The 18,260-nt window shown below is 40.1% G+C and overlaps 1 protein-coding gene across 1 annotated transcript in view; it reads left to right on the top strand.

Annotated features, from left to right (window-relative positions):
- The window catches only part of SPHKAP (SPHK1 interactor, AKAP domain containing), a 60,456-nt gene extending 42,796 nt beyond the window's left edge, over positions 1-17,660 (top strand). Inside the window, exons 6-10 of the mRNA XM_026087042.1 lie at positions 128-3,860; positions 9,457-9,636; positions 13,706-13,758; positions 13,861-14,045; positions 16,634-17,660. Of these exons, the coding sequence (XP_025942827.1) occupies positions 128-3,860; positions 9,457-9,636; positions 13,706-13,758; positions 13,861-14,045; positions 16,634-16,777 (4,295 nt within the window). The 3' untranslated portion in view covers positions 16,778-17,660. The remainder of the gene's footprint in view (positions 1-127; positions 3,861-9,456; positions 9,637-13,705; positions 13,759-13,860; positions 14,046-16,633) is intronic.
- Positions 17,661-18,260: the final 600 nt, after the last annotated feature.

Raw genomic sequence — 18,260 nt, 5'->3', positions numbered from 1 at the left:
TGTTGTTCAAAGACAAGGATACATGGCTGTGCAGTAGCTTTACAGAGATACACAGTTATGCAGCCATTTTCTTTTTGAAGTTACAGGATGCTTTGCAAATACTAATGTCTTGTTTTTCGATTAATAGGTCATGAAAAATTAAGCGTTTCCGAACTTTCTTCAGATCTCAAAAAAAATAAAGGAAAGGGATTTGAAAATCCCCACTACAGAAAAGCCAGGTTGCCATTTATTCTTGATGGGAACTGCATTAATAAAGATAACGCAGCTACTAGAGTCTCTGAAGCTGTGAATGTTGTGGCTGAGGATAGCAACTTACAACTCAAAGATAAGTCAGCCCAGGAAATACTCTGGCAGAAGGAATTAGCTAGAAGAGCTACATCATCCTTCAGTACTAATAATTCGACTGGCAAGGTTGAAAATTCCTGCTCAGTGCATGTGTTAGAAGATGTATCTTTAACCGAAATGGCTAAAGAGGAGCTGGGGCCTCCATATGACCCAACAGCAAAACATGACAGTAAGACAGATGTGGAAAATTGTGCAGGTATTAGGAAAGCTGATCCTCCCTTGCAAAATGAGCAAGCGACAACAGGTCAGTATGCCACAAATTTAGCAGAATCTGTTCTGCAAGATGCATTTATTAGACTGTCACAGTCTCAACCCACTTTTACTGACGAGGCGGCTGTTAGCATCTCCGTAGGAAGCTCCTGTAAGACAGAAGATACAACTGCTTCCCGATCGTGGAATGAACTTCCAAAGATTGTCATAGTGCAGAGTCCAGATAGCTGTGAGAGTATATCAGAATGGCCAGCATCCGCATTCCCAAATCTGTGCCACTGGACTGAATCAGAAAGTTCTGCGGAAGTTTCAGATTACTTTGAGGAAGAACATTCAAACGGACACACCCAGAGCGCATTGGAAGTGGCTCTGGCTTGTGCAGCCACGGTTATTGGAACCATTTCAAGTCCCCAAGCTGCAGAGAAATTCAGAAGAGATCAAGAAGCCACAGACTCTAAAAACAGAGCAGTTGATAATGAAGTGCTACAGACAGCGTCTTCACAGCCACTTGATGACTGTGCTGGCACAGAATATTCATTTCCATCTGCTCTGTGTGGCATGACTCAAGTAGCAAGTGCTGTAGCAGTCTGTGGTCTGGGAGAAACAAAGGAAGATAAGTACTCTGCAACTTCAAGTGGACTCCTGTCTGCTGCTCAGACTTCTGCAGCTATTACTCTTCATTGTAGCATAGCTATAGGTAGCAGCATGGAGAAGTTGAATGATAGCATTGCAGAGACACTTCTCAAAGAGGCATCAATAATTTTGACAAAGCCCAATACATACAAAAATGTAGGGCATTTTATGGAATCCATAAACGGAAGAATCATTGAAACAGCAGCAAGGCCACGGATTCCACACTCTGATGAAGTAATCAGGGATGAACTTGCACAAAACTTATCCAACATTATTCTACGACGTTCTGTTGAAGAGGTTAGGAAGAAGAGACAGCTACGCCCCCGTTCAGAAAACAGCTCAAGTACACAAGACATTTTCATGGAGACTACAAATGAGTTGCTTTTTAATGTGATATATTTCACTTGCAAGAAGATGAATGATATAAGACATGCTGGTGAGTGTTCTCCTCTCTTTTCTGAGAGCACAAAAGCAGAGAAAGTAACAATAGCAGAAGGATGGCCAACACAGGCAACGCCACATGAAGCACCACGCAGACCCCTTGATTGCTCTGCTAGTAAGCCATTGCATACCTCTTACAGTGCTAGTGCTAGCAATGATCTTGGAAATGCCACAAGCACTAGAAAAAGTAATATGAGAGATGTAAATAGCAGAGAAAGTGTCCCACTTCATTCAGGACCAACCAGTAGAGCTACTGGGCATAATGCACTTGTTGCAAAAACATCTCCCAAGAAGAGGTATTTGAAAAGAACCACACGAGACTGTTACAAATCACCAAATCAGAGTAACAATCAAAAGAAGAAAGACTACAGATCATTTTCAGACAGAGGAAATGCCTTTACAGACAATGAATGCAAGCATGGTGTCCAAGAACGACTGTCTTCCCATGCCACTGTAAATGCAGAAAACCAGGCCAAGCGTAAGTGTGATGCTGTGCTAAATAATGATGTTCAAGTTAGCTTGTCTTTATTAGGAAACCATGTCCTGCTTCCTTCTCAGCCTGTGCTACAGGTAAAACATTCAAGAGAAAAATATTGTATAACAGATTTTGCAGAAGAATTGGCAGAAACGGTGGTCTCTATGGCAACAGAAATAGCTGCCATTTGTCTTGAAAACTCGAATGGAAAGCAGCCCTGGTTCTGTGCATGGAAAAGAGGCAATGAATACATGGTCACCCAGAGTTTATCATGCCGAACCATAAAAAGGAAAAAGGAAAGCCAGACTAATGGTTCGGTTGTTCGGAAGCACAGGGCACCTAGACTTAGTGAGATCAAAAGGAAAACAGATGAGCATCCTGAGCTAAAAGAAAGACTGATGAATCGGGTAGTGGATGAATCTATAAACCTTGAGGACACACCAGATTCTGTCAGTATCTTTGCAAATGAAGTGGCTGCCAAGATTATGAACCTCACTGAACTCTCTGTGGTTGATAGCATCTGGCAAGGTCCAAACCATCCCAGGARCAGGCTGCACTGTGAAAGATGGAGCCGAGGCAAGGCATCGAGTTGCGAGAGCATACCAGAGGAAGATGCAGATTCCAAAGGCTCTCTCCATACCCTAGGCCTGATGAACGCTTTTGGTCAGCCTGTGAGCCAGACAAGTTCTGTCTCTAAGCAGTCTAGCTGTGAAAGCATTACAGATGAATTTTCAAGATTTATGGTGAACCAGATGGAAAATGAAGGAAGAGGCTTTGATTTGTTACTGGATTACTATGCAGGAAAGAATGCAAACAACATCTTAACTTCTGCTTTGCAACAGGTAGCCAAGAAGAACGGTCGTCTTAATGTAAAACCAAGTTGCCCATCCAAACAGTCCAGCACAGAAAGCATAACAGAAGAATTTTATAGGTATATGCTAAGAGAAATAGAAAAGGAAAACAAAGATAACGCATCTTCCCCTTGGAATTCAAAGGACTGGTGTGGCAGTTTGCTACCACCCTCTCTACGAACACCTTTCTGTTTTAGACAATCCTCCATGCCTGACAACAGGTCATCAGGCTCTAGACTAACAGTAAATACCCCAGTTAAAGCAAACTCATTAGACGGATTTGCCCATCATCACCAGGATTCCTTAAGTGTGCAGCCAGTCAGTACTGTGGCTTCTTCAGGTCTTTGCAAGTCTGACTCATGCCTGTACCAAAGATGCAAGACTGACCAGATAACAGACATGCTGATTCATGAGACATGGGCAAACTCTATTGAATCGCTAATGCGCAAAAACAAAATTATAGCAGATGAGGCAGAGGTTGCAGAGGCAGATCAGCTTCACAGTGATTCTCCACCGCACGTGGAACAATATGCAAACAGACTGGCTGCAAATATTGTTGAAAGTGGTAAAAATTTTGTTGTTGTCCAGCAGGATTCCTTTGATTATACAAGCCGAGAACATGCGCTGGAAAGCAAGCATCACCAGAGTGCGACTCAGATTCAGTCAAAACCCAAAGGGGAGGGAGTAAGTTTGGATGAGAAAAAAGGGCTTATTAAGAACCTTGGATCCCTCCCTGCAAGTCAGCACAGGGAAGTGCCGTTAATTCAGATAGAAACTGATCAACGAGAAGAGCCAGAAGAGTCCTTAACTTCATGTGGGCCTTCTGAAGAGGAGCATCTAAGCAAAGAAAAGCCTCCAGAAGCATATGCTGGGAAGCACGTGGTTTCCAGTTCTCTAATAAATAGGTAAGTGACCAAAAAAAAAAAAAAATCAGCACATTGCTTTAGTGTTTGTTTGTTTTATCTTCCCAGTAAAAATGACTTTGWTGAAGGAAGAAGATAAGGAGATAAGCACTTTTTGAGAAATAATCAGGGTAAGTTCTCACTACAGTTTCCTAATGGCATAAAATCACTGTCATATATTTCAGTACTGATTTCTGGAACAGACTTGCATTGAACATGCCAATATTATGGTTCTGAGGGCCCAGTCTAATACTACACAGATGAGTAAATTTTACCTTACAGATGTTTGTCCTTTACAGTCAAGACAGGAGAGACTCTCAAAGTGTGAACTTTCTAGCCTCATTTGTACTGCTATCCAAACTCTCATAGATGGCACCATCTATGTCCACTGCTTGTCAAATTACTAATAGGTGTCTCCAAGTCCAACTGAGGAAGCTGTGCATTAGAAAAAAATCTCACTAACTCACTTGAAGCCACACTGCCTTCTAAAGATTAGTGCTGGTTCTACCAAGCATCATCTATAGGCATGGGTGGATGCAACTGGCTAATATCTCAATTWAAAAAAATCAGTTTTATTATAAAAGAAAAAATAGTCTGCTATTCCTTCTCCTTTCCTGCCATTTGACCTTTAGTTCTCTAATATGCTTATTCATGTATTTATGCACCTGGAAAGCAGACCAGGCTTCTTACAGCTTGAAGTTCCACTTTGTGTTTACAGTCTGGAACAAGAAGTAAATTTTTTTTCTACTAAAGAATTTTTATTAAAAACATCCTTCACCTCCTTTGGTTCAAGGCTGCTCTGGTAGAATTTAGACAGAGAAAAGAATAAAATTTCATTTCATAGAGTTTATACCATAGCCTACCACCCTCTCCCTGTAGCTGCTTCTTTTGTTGAAGAAGCTCCAGCTTATTTTGGTTAAGGAAAAATGAAAGCCTTGCTGTATTACAGTGGATTGCAAATGTAGAGGATTGCTGTGGATGTTAAGAGCAGTAATCTCCTTCAAGGCATTGCCTATTTTTAACTGTATGTCTTAATCGTATCTGTTACTTTAATGGTATCTAAACTGCCAATCACTTGGAGCATCGCAGCACCCCATTATCTCAGAGTGCTGGCAAGATTGCAGGTGCTCCTGTTAGAAACTATTTTGTAGCTCATTTTATTCTATACAGTACTGTGTTTTGGCTTTTGACAATGCTCTGCTTGAAGTGAGAAAGCATGTACTTCCCTGTGTATGGTAGCAATTAGGTGGATAATTAGCATAGTGCCTCTATTATTTCATGCTGACTATCCCCCACTAACCTTCCTCTTCCTTCACACACAACCTACTTTTAATAAGATACATTTAGAAATCTGCCTGTTTAGAAACTTGACTGTTTGAAGATAACTTTATTTTCTGCACAGCTTATGAACCCTTTAAATAACAGCTTTTCCTCTGCCTTCGATGCAGAGTTCCTGAAATGGCTTTTGGAATTTTAAAGTAATAGTATTGGTAGATGAGAATTAGCACCCAGAGGCTACACCTACATTAGTGTTTTGGTTTGGCGATGCAGTGCAGTTCGAAATCAGCTTGTCCCCATTTCCCTGCCTAGGTTCAGTGTGCAGGGTGCAAGGCAGATTCCTTTGGGAGGAATCGAAACCAGAAGCCGCGCTCCGAGCATGCACCAAGCGAGCTCTCATCCCCCATGGAAAGACAAACTTTCCACTATTTTTCATGTCAGTTTGAACCACGTGTGGTATGGACATTTGGACCAAGCCTAGACTGAAGTAAAATCCCCCAAATATGTATAATGTAGATATAAAAGCATCAGCACCAATTGCTTTGATCTGCTGACCCGTTTCTATCACGTGAAATTATTCGTTAGTGTAGATAGAAGCAAGCGGCACTCCAGGCAAAATACCAGGCAGATATGTACTCATTATCAAAAAATGAAAGCTGTGCAGGCCTGGGGAGAAGGTCTTCAATGAGGAAAAAGAGTTGTTTCCTATACGTAGGCAGCGCATCAGACCCAGGCCAGTCACAGATTCACAGAAAACGTTCCAACAGCCTGTTTGAAGTAGGGAACTGCCAGGCGGAAGTATTTCTGTTGTGATATGTAATTGCATAATGAATCAAACAAAACCCAAAATGCAAAGTAAAGAAAACCCCCCAAATCTCATATGTTTTGGACTAAGTATGAGGTGCTACCTGCCCTGTATTAAAAAGCATCTTGATAACATTGCTACCCTCATACCTGGTTTCAGAGTGGGTTTATGTTAGGATGATGAGCTTTGTGCCCGAGAGGTCAGGGATTGGGGGTCTGGTTAGCTGAAGGATGTTAAGTGCCTGCTAGGTCAGAGGCCCTCAGGCAAATAAGTACCTTTTCTCTCTGTTACATCCAGCATTACTGCAGCAACTTCTCAGAAGCTGCCCTGAGAGTTAGAGCATGGCAAAAGGAGATATCCACAATGAAATAGTTTCAGTATTCTCTTAATCAAGTTAACTATTTGGGAGCAATGGAATTTCTGGGGTGATCTCTTGTTCTAACTGAAGACAGAGCTACTCAGCCATAACTGTAGGTAAAAGTCTAGAGAAGCTACAGCCTTCAGACAGACACCCGTTGCCAGTACACATTGTTTTTTTAATCACAAAGTTGCAAATGCACACCATGCAGTAAATATAACACAACTATAGTTTTGCTTTAGCTCTTATTTGGTTGCTGCAGTGGTGTAATTACCTTTTTCTTATCATCCAAGAGGGGTTTATTTGTATTATATTCTTTTCTGCCTGCATATCAGAATTCCCCTGGTAAGTCTTGCAAAGTCCAGTTGGGCTCTGAAAAGTTATTGTAAACATAGTTTTTATTATAAATATAACAAAATATAAAATATCTAAATGTAGTTGAGAGAGAGAGAGGGAGAGAGGGAGAGGGAGAGACATATATATGTCAAGTGTGCAGAATTATAAAGCTTTTTTTTCTCCTAACCACATAGCCTCCAAAGGCAGTCTGGGCTGCAAATTCAGTTTGGGTTCATACTGCCTAATGCACACCTACCAATAAAAAACATTTTGTCCATCCCCAACCTAAGCAGCACACCTTTCCTTTTCAAGAAAGCTACCAAGAAGCACAGAAGGCTAAAACTCATTAATGATTTGCAACCCACAATACTTTCCTGATTTTACTTCCAGACTTCTTTTGGATCCACAGCACTAACAGAGTATCACAGAATCACAGAATGGTTGAGGTTGGAAGGGACCTCTGGAGATCATCTAGTCCAAGCCCCCTGCTCAAGCAGGGTCACCTAGAGCACATTGCACAGGATCGTGTCCAGGCGCGTTTTGAATATCTCCAGAGAAGGAGACTCCACAACCTCTCTGGGCAACCTGTTCCGGTGCTCTGTCACCCTCACAGTGAAAAAGTTTTTCCTCATGTTCAGATGGAAGCRTCTGTGTTTCAGTTTGTGCCCGTTGCCTCGCGTCCTGTCACTGGGCACCACTGAAAAGAGTCTGGTCCCATCCTCTCGACACCCTCCCTTCAGATACTTGTACAYGTTGATAAGATCTCCTCTCAGCCTTCTCTTCTCCAAGCTAAACAGGCCCAGCTCTCTCAGCCTTTCCTCATAAGAGAGATGCTCCAGTCCCCTAATCATCTTTGTAGCCCTTCGCTGGACTTGCTCCAGTAGTGCCACATCCCTCTTGTACTGGGGAGCCCAGAACTGGACGCAGTACTCCAGATGTGGCCTCACCAGGGCTGAGTAGAGGGGGAGGATGACCTCCCTCGACCTGCTGGCAACACTCTTCCTGATGCACCCCAGGATACCATTGGCCTTCTTGGCCACAAGGGCACATTGCTGCCTCATGCTTAACTTGGTGTCCACCAGCACTCCCAGGTCCTTCTCTGCAGAGCTGCTTTCCAGCAGGTCGACCCCCAACCTGTACTGGTGCCAGGGGTTATTCCTCCCCAGGTGCAGGACCCTGCACTTSCCTTTGTTGAACTTCATGAGGCAGTAGAAGCGCTGGAAGCTTGTTTATGTGATAGAGTGACCCACATAAGGGTATATGAATGCGGGTGCCTTTAAAAGTCCTGTTAGGAAAGAAAGTGTAAAATGTCACTGGCCTGCAGCAGACTACACAACTACCCTGGGGGGTAAGGCTCCGTTTGCAGCACTTCAGCAGAATTTACCCTCACTTTGTTATCTCGTTTGCTTTCAAACTCCGCAGCTGTGTGCAAATAAGAGAGCGAGGATGGTTTAAGTGTGTTAATTTAAATAGTCAGTGAGATGCTTTCTAGTCTTGCATGATGAAAGGTATTAATATTTATTTTTGTTTTACTTGCTAACTTCCTATAAACAGGTTCAGTGTTGCCATAAAGGCCTAATGTTGTAGAATTTTTCCTATATTGTTTTAAAATAGCTAAATTTTGTTTAAAATATATTAAGTTTTCTGAGTGTTTCTGCTGTATTTAAATGAAGCAAAATACATTTTAAACAATTCAAGGAAACATACACAAACAGAAATAAAAGAGACCTTTGGAAAGTAGCATTACCAGTGAAGGCTCTGCACAAAAAGTTGGTATTCTTCATGTCACTTTGAGTTAGGGAGATGAAAATAATTATCACACTGGAATTATCACACTCATTCTCCATTCAGAGATCCTGCAGATCTCATATGAGATGAAATAAGATCCATCTATCTGCTATGATTTCACTTCTAAATATGTTAATATTGTCTTCTTCTGCTCCCATATTCCATTATAGAAATTACTTGCTTAAATATATATTTTGCATTTCTACTGCTTGATTAATACATTTTTAAATTGTACTTTTTGAAATTCAACACTACTGCTACAGACCACAAATTGGAAAAAAAGAAATCTGAAAATACTGATAAAAAAGAGCGTACAGAACTCTGAAAGTACAAAATGCTGCATCACTCAAGTGCTAAGGACTATTGCTGGCATTAGAAGAGCCAGGCAAGGAGTAATGTATGTTTTAGACTTTATCCTTTATTAGCTCCCCTATTTAGAAAATGGAGAAAATGTTCATGTACATGCAAGTATTCAATATATTATAATGCACCTAATTAATGATTACATCAATAACGTACCTAATATAATGAGTGGTCAAATAGAAATAAAAGGTCCTCAGACATGAGGGGGAAGCTTTGGCAAGGAAGCTGCCCAGCGGAAGGACGGGAACCGACTGCCATTGAACAGTTCCAAGAAGTGCTGTTAGTCGGCTCTGGCGTACACCAGCCATTTCAACCACCGAGCGACYAAACTTCTTTAAGGAATAGGCCTATGCAGTGAGCAGTTCCTTTTGCACAGGTAAAATCTGCTTGTACAAGTTAAACATTTTCTATGCATATTTCAGTAGAAGGCTAATTTTGTTTTGTGTTTATTAATAGCAGCCATAAGAAGACTGTTTTTAAAGGGAATCCCAGACCATATGTTCAACTGAAGTTTGTGTATGAATTATAAGCTTATCCAATCTCTCGCAACTGTATAATTTTGCAACTTGGTTGACTTTAATGAGCAGCATTTCCTGAAGATTGGTGGTACTAGTTATTTGTCTGTATTTTCTATTTACACTATCAATGTGCCTTCCTTATCACCCTACCAGCACCAGCACTCAGAGCCGACGAGATGCTGAAATCATAGCAGAGACAAAAACAGCTGAAGAATTTCCAAACCATCTCAGCAGCAGCGAAGAAAGCACCGGCAGCTGGTCCCAGCTAGCTAACGACGAGGACAATCCTGACGACACAAGTAGCTACCTGCAACTCAGCGAGAGATCCCTGAGGTACCCGCGTTCTGTCTGTGGTCAATATACGATAGGGTCTAATCAGTCAAGCCAAAGATTTGATTACCACGCATTGGGAATGCAAGGCAGCAGCTCAAGGTATATTCAGAACGCTGCAAAGAAAGCTCAGCTACGCTGTTCATCTCTTCATTTTTAAAACTAGTGACCCGTGTTCTGGTTCTCAGCCAGGTCTTTGCATTGGTGAGCATCTAAATTCAAAGAAAAAACTACTGCACATCAAGCAAGTGCCTCACAGCCCTTCAGCGAAAGGGCATCAGACAAGTTAATTGCTGTGATCTTTAATTTGCTTTATTTGTTACCATTTGCATAACGCTTATTTTGGCATTTCCTGGGCTGAGACTGGCAAGACTGCTGTTCCCCACAAGTACAGGTGCAATGAGAGCAGGGGCAGAGCCCTGTTCTGCTCGTACTAGCACAGGGGAGCAGGCTGGCATATGGGAGGCAGAGCTCTCCCTGAGCTGGCATAAATTCCACTGCTCACATTGCAGTATTTTGCTTTTTGTCCCTACTCAAGTCAGGCCATGTGTTTAAAGATGTCATCTAGTCCTAGAGCTTATATAAAGTGATGCTAGTTTGACCTTAGCCCTTTCCCAACTTCACATTGAGCAGGATTTTTTCTTCATATGCCCTTAGATTAGTTTTTTTAATGTAGCCAATTAATTATGTCATTCTCTTGGGTATTCTGAAGACAAGGAGGGAAAAAGTAAGATAATGAAGCAGAGAAAGGAAAGAGTCTCTGCATGTCAGAGAGTACCATTGGCTAGTTTAAAAAATAGTGAAAGAAACTTGTCTGTCCATTGGGTGACTGGTCATCCCATTATGTGTAGTATCAGCCTTTAACAAACTCAGTCTGAGAGCACTCATGTGTTGTGCCTTTTGGCTCTGCATTGAAACAGAAATTGATACAGCACATCTGAAGGCATTGCATACTGACGCCGACTCAGAATGAAGAAAAACTGTCTAGTCAATGCCTCTGATGTGAGGAAAAATACTATTAATCGCCTTTTTTAGTAAAAATTAAGTGGCTCAATTTAATTACCACACAAAATTTGTTGGTGCTAATCAACTTGTAGCTAGTATATTCACAACCTGTTTATCAGACTATTATGAAATCCACGTAAACATTCACCGTCTAGTTTACGGTGATGTTACAAGGTGAGCTAGTACTATCCTTTCCAAATATTCTCAGATGCAACACTTCATTCTTGTGAAGTAGCCAGAAAGAATACTTCTGCATATTACTGGTCCCTATGAGCACTGGGTCACCATTAAAAAAATTTTTAATTGAAATCTCAGTCTTTCAGAGTAGCAGAGATGTAAGGGACCATCCCTGTACCTGTGGGTTCCATCAGATCTCTGACAGTATTTGGGGGGATGATCTCATATGCTGAACCTGCTCCTGGTTACGGGCATGGAGTAACCCAATAGGTAAGTATGCRATGGGCAGTCAAATACCTTGCTATAATTCACCACGTTCAGAGGTATCTGAATCTCTGCAGGTTTTGCCAGGACATCTCTATGCTTGACAGTCTTTCTTTCCAAGGACTCATGCAGATTGTTTCTCTGTTGGAGGCCGAATGTTCACTGAATAAACTATTCACAAGAAGATATTCCACTGTTTTTTTTCAGTTCACAGCATCACTTGATACATGATCCATCTAGAACTATTTTAAGAAAAGCCTAATGATTTTGCACAGATTAGTATCTTTTATCCTGGGAACCACTTGTTGAGCACAATTGATTCTGTGGAACTCTGCATACTGGGGACATCCCCCTCATTTTGCTTTGTACGTAAATAAGAAAATATGTACGGAGACATGTTGGGTGCAGCTTGGCACTAATATTTAAACTTTTRCTTTGTCAGCAATGGCAACAGCAGTACAACTAGCAGTCTTGGCATTATGGACCTGGAAATTTATCAGGAGAACGTGCCACCTTCTCCTATGATTAAGTAAGTAGTCACTGAAGTGAGATTTGATGTTTAGTCTAATTTTAACTGCAAATCATTTATGCCATCTAAAATGTCCCAAGCCCTGCTTTGCACCTGCTGCTTAGCCTGCCATCACTTTCAGAAAAATAAATCCACATGCAGGTGTCTCTGTGCAGAGTGACAGCACTGCAGAGTGAAAGACTATGGGAAAGCCCACGCAGGTGAACCTCTCAAGAGAATATGGATCCACCAACTGCTTTGCCTAAAAGACAGTTTGCTGAGCTATCGATTTCCCACTCTGTGAGCTTTTTTCTCTAAATAACTCCAAATATCACCAAAACATTACTGTAATAGCAAGTGAGATCAAGCAAAGAAAGTTCAATTAGTTTAAGCTAAAAGGAAAAAAAAAGTGATAAAATTCTTTTCAAGGTGGATAATTTGGCCCAAGGCACTCCTTATCTGTTGTTTCTGGGCATGCTTCTACCAAGCATGCTCAATAGCAATAAAACTATCAAGAGACGTGCAAGTACCTGCCTAAAGATTCTGGTACCCTGAAACATGGTATAACCTGCCAGCTACTAAATGGTAAACGAACTGATGCAGTCAGGGCATGGCCACTGCAGACACGTATGTACTGTACATCATGCAGAGAAATGAGAACCTCGTGAAGTCAGTGACAGCAGAAAATCTTCACACCTTGTTACCAGACTATACTATAACCAACCACCCTGCTTTTCAAAAGCTCTTTTTTGTAAGCAATGTAGGCATCCATATTTCTGTAGAGTTACATGCGTTCTCTTTCAGCTGTTGATTAAGACCCTAACCTTGTTAAAACATTCCTGTCTTCACAGCAGGCAGTGCTAGCTCCTACACACATTCCTAAAGACGACCCCTCTTCCTTACATTTCCGAAGACAAAGGGGCTAAGCTTTTGATTCCTAGTGCACTGCCAGTGCACTATTCTCTGGTGACAGCCAATAGGCTGGAGATCCTGGAAGGACAGATGGTGTGGAAGGCAAGAACACCACTCAGTGCAGCCTGTACTTCCACAAATCAAAGTCAAGGGACAGAATACTTGTATTGTTCAGAGAACTGGAAAAAAAATCTGATGTGAAGGATGTTATTAAGCACCTCTGATACTAACTCGTGACAAACCATACATTGCATGCTGCCATATTATTCTTTCCTCTCACATCTGGCAGCAATCACTACAAAAGTATATATAATCTCGATCCTTTGAAGCCTTGGGGGAGATTCTGAAATCCTGTGAAACAGGGTGGTAAGAGCGGTGTCCTCCCATGCTAGAAACATAATATGACACTTGCACTGTTCCTCTTGATTGAGGACAGAATGGGACAGTCTGCAAATGTGTATTGTAAGTGCTTATCCCCTCCAGGAGCAATGAAATGAATGAAATAGCTATGTCATCACCACCAAATTTGCAGTCTTCTGCTACATGTACATGAGTGTGGATATAGTCTTCAGAAAGGGAAGATAAAGCAGTGACTACATATCTGGAGTTTGTTTCCTGTAGTTCAACAAGAAGAATGGTAGTACATAGGAAATGAAGATCTTCTGAAATTTTTGCAACATGTAAACAGAATTTATTTATCCAAACAGCTAATATATTTAAAACCAGCAGTAGTTGAAGTCATTGCTAGTTATGATTGTGTTCAACTATGAGAGAGAAAATTAGAAAGCAAGACTGAAAAAGATGAAGCCAGGGACTATAAAATTGCAAAATGCACACCTTGGAAATTCAGTACTTCCCCCTTGGTTATGATAGCACACAGCAAGTCATGTAATGTCCTTTGCTTTCTCATTCTATAAACTGTAAAGATACACAGATCYGAATGAAGTGTAATACACAGTGCATATAGTACAAGCAGTTCATCCTATTGTGGGAGTAACACTGTACAATTCCCAAGGCTTTTCCTGATTTACAGATGAAATTATTGTAGTATATTCAGTATTTTACTGTTTCATCCTATGTAAATTTTTTCTTGCAGTTTTCTAGGAGAAAAGTCTTACACTGGGGGAGAAGTTTATCCATCACGAAGCAATGTTGTAGACTGTTCCTAAGTATCACTAATAAGCTTTGTTGTTGTTTGTTTCTAAGTGAATTAGTAGAAGAAAAGGTTTTCCTTAAAGAACAGACAGAAAATATAGAGGGTAAGTTGAACTATATCAATTATAGATTAGAATTTGAAGCTAAAACAAGTAGTTACACAGTAACTACACAGTAACTGTTTTTTTTTCCTTTTTTTTTTCCAGAAAGTATTTCTGGGCTCTCAGTGGGAACAGCCAATTGTCAGAAGGACCTACTGGTGATCAACTTTGATCTGGAACCGGAACGCCCTGACGCAGAGCTGCGAGCCACTCTTCAGTGGATAGCTGCTTCTGAGCTTGGAATTCCAACCATCTATTTTAAGAAATCTCAGGAAAACAGAATTGAAAAGGTAGTATCTACAGGATTGCACACACTATTAAATCACTTAAATCATAGTAGCAGTTGTGATTGTATTGAAGTTACTGAGTTTTAAAAACAGATGCAAAAACAACAAAAGATCTGCATTACAGGGAGATGGCAATGCAACTGTTAATTAGAGAGGGGGAGGAGAGGATTAAATACCTCAGAATTTAAGGCACATGAAAGAAGATTTTTAATAATATAGCTGAAAAAAAGGTATCACCACTTAAAATGAGACCTTCTCCAAAATCACTCTTACATGCTTTGATGAATCAGAGTTCCCTTTTTCAGATCACCTAGCAATGCCAAAGACAGAATTAACAGAAAAGGTCCTTTATATAGGTGCACTTGAATGGTTACAGACAGCTTACATGGAGTTTAAACATGTAGCTTAGAAAAAGTCACTTCAGCGTAGACATCACACATACAATGCTCTACTACGGAGGGCCCATCAATGACAATAAGAACAGACTATGACATGAGACAGAGGTTGTACTTAAGATTTCATATGGGCTTTACACTAGCTTTGAGATTCCTTAGTCCTTATGGAGAATCTGCCTCAGGCAGCTCTGAACTTCTACCTGGCTGTTCATAAATTGCTACAGCTGGGGATACAGTAGGGCACAGCAGGGGCCTCACAGTTCCTCCTGTATTTAAGTGAAACCTACCCTGGCCAAATGCACTGGCTTTATAGTCGCTTTATGCTGGCAGAAAGAGCTTGCTGCTCAACAAGAAGTGGGCACACCACTCGGTACAGTAGACACTAACTGCAGAATAAAGAGAACATGTTGACTCAGGCTCAGGGTGACACATAACAAGACTAGAAGGCTTCTGCACCAGAGCTGGTTGAAAGTTCATAGGACAGGCAGGGTGGACCCATGCATGTAGGCATATCCTTATACTGTTGTTACCCTAAGAGACAGTTTTGGCACAAGCAGTGACMAGCCAGTGTTTCTAGTGGAGCCATATTTGCAATCAGACATCTCTTACTTGGAAAATGAGAATTGTTGACTGAAATATTTTGCATCATGCCATGGAAATTATGAGGCACCACCCCCACAGCAATAAAAAATGCTGAGCATGTGTTCCAGTGCCCTCTTGATCCCAGGCAGACGTCGCTTGCCCTCTGCCAGTCACCACTCTGAAAGCAGCATCTATTTCCAGAGAGAGAGACAGACTAGCAGAACAGAGAAACCTTTTGAAGTATTAGTCCAAGCCAGAGCACCAAGAGCCGCACTCAAGTCCAAAATGGCCACAAGAAAAACAGACACTTTCAATTCCAGCATGATTAGTTCCTGCTCCATTGTAGACACCATCAAATGCCACCTGCAACATTTCAGGGATGACCAAAGCTGCCCCTTTTCCACAGTCAGCAGGAATGACTTAGGCCTTAAGGCTTTCAAAAAGTGTCATGGTATTCAAATAGATTAATGAAAAAAGTATTACAAATCAGTATTTTGGTCTTTTAAAATAATGTCTATGGGAAGATCATTTTGAGCAGCAGAGATATTGTTTGATTTTTCTTGAGTACATGCATTTGGGAATCATAAACATAATTTAAAATGCATTCAGCAGCAACAGTCCAAATTGCATCTAATTAAAGAAACAGCTGTCAGCTTTACCCATGTGCTTTGGCAAACAGTTAATTCAATTGCAAAAATACACTAGAGAATAATGAAGCACATCCTGCCTACAACAGTGCTCTTGGAAATCGCGTGCCTATTAAATATCATTAAAATACATATTAAAAGTTTAGGCTTCAGTATGTAAATAGCAAACAGCTACACTAACTAGAGAGACACAATATTTTCTTGTATGGTTTAAAACTAGAAATGTAGAAGGAGCAAGCTAATTAGATATTGATTGTGAAATTCAAGGAAATGAAAAGCTTTGATTTTCATTGCTAAGCTTCAGAAAAAAATTGGACCAGATGCATGACACTGTGAAGCCCATTATTAAGTACAAAGTGGACAAAATTCAGGATTTTTGCCAGCTGCTTAAGAACATGTATTTAACCCCTTGTTTACATGGAGGTAAAAAAAATAAAAATAAAAAGCAAATATAGATCCTCTGTGTGATTCAGCCAAAATTGTGGCAAACATCTTCATGTGCAAGAAGTTTACCCAGAATTCTCTCTTACCAGTATTGTAAGAATATTTAAAATTCTGTGAGATGTGTATGTGGAAATACAGGAACTTAATATAACAGAAACATAACTAAAAGTAATGAAGAAGAATGCTTTTCTTTAAAATGAATAGTCACACTTCTGTTATTTTGACAGTGAGCTGTAGATAACGAGGAAATTTGTAATCCTTTATCAGGCTCACTTTAATTGTTCTCCATTTCATTGCAATAAATAAGAAATAATTGGTGAGAGCAGCTGATTTAGAAAACATCATGAGATTAGACTAGTCTTGTGAGAGCCTATGGAAATCCTTATGTTGCTCTGTTGCGATGTGCATGATGATACATAGTGCACTTACAAAGGATGGTCTTAGAGCAGTTTGCATGTATTCATTTAACAAAAACTACACAGAACATTGACCAAATCCTAAGTGTGTTGTTTTCTTTATTTAGTTTTTAGATGTTGTGCAATTAGTTCAACGGAAGTCCTGGAAAGTGGGGGATATCTTTCATGCTGTGGTGCAGTACTGCAAGCTCAGTGAGGAAGGCAGAGAGATGACACCAAGCCTGTTTGATTGGCTTCTTGAATTGGGTTAAGAAAGTTCACCTGTTCAGCATTTTTGTTTTAATCCAGTTTAAATAAGCAGTGTTTGTGTAATGCTCTGATTTCCAAATATCACTGAATAAAATGAGCAAAGATATACAAACTCTACAGAAACAGCACACATCTGTTCCACAACTATACACCGAGCAAAGTGAAATCGAGGTGCATCGTATCTTTTTGTATCATGAGGGACTCTTGACATACTGTGCTACAGGATGTACTGTACTAGGAGGGGATGAATTTTAGCCTTTTGAATTAATGGACTATACAGTAAAGGCTTAATTTAATATCTAATATGTTCCATTTTCATCAATTGGATAAAATCAACCAGCTGAAATTTAATAGTGTGCTAAAATGCAGTTTTAAAAAACCAGTCTTTGCACAGTCTAACTATTAGAACATGAGTGTGTTCCAGGATGCCTAGGAAGACTTAGGTCCCTAGATCAGTAATACAAAAATACATAATTTTTTTTGATCCCCACAGCCCCACCTTCTAAGGGGTAAAAAGTTTTGAACTCTTTAAGGTGTTTGCAGTTAGACAACACAATAAAATGTGATATAAAATGTGAAAACATGTTTCAGTTTTTTTTCCATGTGATTCTCTTCCATAGCTGTTCCCCATTCCTTTCTTTTTCTCAAGAAACTAAAATCTAGACTCTCAAGTACTATCCTTCAGAAATATGAATTTCTTTTCGCTTGGAGGCAGTGCAATTTAGGATAGCTACAACTGGTAGACCCCAGAGCACAGCTCTGGGGATCGGGACAGCTGGGTTCGGATCCCTGTTCCCCCACAGACCTGCCACGTGATCCTGGGCAAGTCAGTTCACCTCTGTGCCTCAGTGTCCCTATCTGGTAAGGGGGAGTAATGACAGTAAATTTGTTATTTAAAGTGCTTCTATGTAAAGCACTATGTGCTGGTTAAAAGCACTGGAAAAATAAATACTATTTTAATTTCAGTTTAATCAAATAAATTGTTAATAAGAGAGGAAGAATAAACATCCAAAAGAGAATTACGTTGGCATAAATAAAAACTTTAGCCATGTTAGTTTTTATAACTTACAAGAAAACAAAATGATTGTTAACATCTTTCAGCACACATAATTGTTCATTTTGGATATAAATGTTTGGGTTATATATGATAGTTCACATTACTGTAACATTTATATAACTGTTTGATAAAATATAACTATGGTATCTTCTTGTTGAGATGATGTTTCATGCACTTAATGATACATTCTTTTGACTCTGCCAAAGAGATTGGTTTTGAATTTAATGATAAATATAACTTATCACATCAAAACTCTTCCGCAATTTCTTTGAAAATATATTTATCTTTTGTCTTTACACACCCATGTAATAGAAAATCTGCCTGCCTTTCCCAATAAAATATTTAAGAGATGTTTTATTTTCCTTATAACAGTATTTGCTTCTGTAATATTTCTTGAAAAAAACTATCCTTTTGCACTAAATATTTTT

Source organism: Apteryx rowi, unplaced genomic scaffold, assembly GCF_003343035.1.
Source record: "Apteryx rowi isolate R43461 unplaced genomic scaffold, aptRow1 scaffold_70, whole genome shotgun sequence".
Classification (NCBI taxonomy): Eukaryota; Metazoa; Chordata; class Aves; order Apterygiformes; family Apterygidae; genus Apteryx; species Apteryx rowi.
Note: the sequence above shows the minus strand (reverse complement) of the source record. Positions and strands in the feature narration are given on the sequence as shown.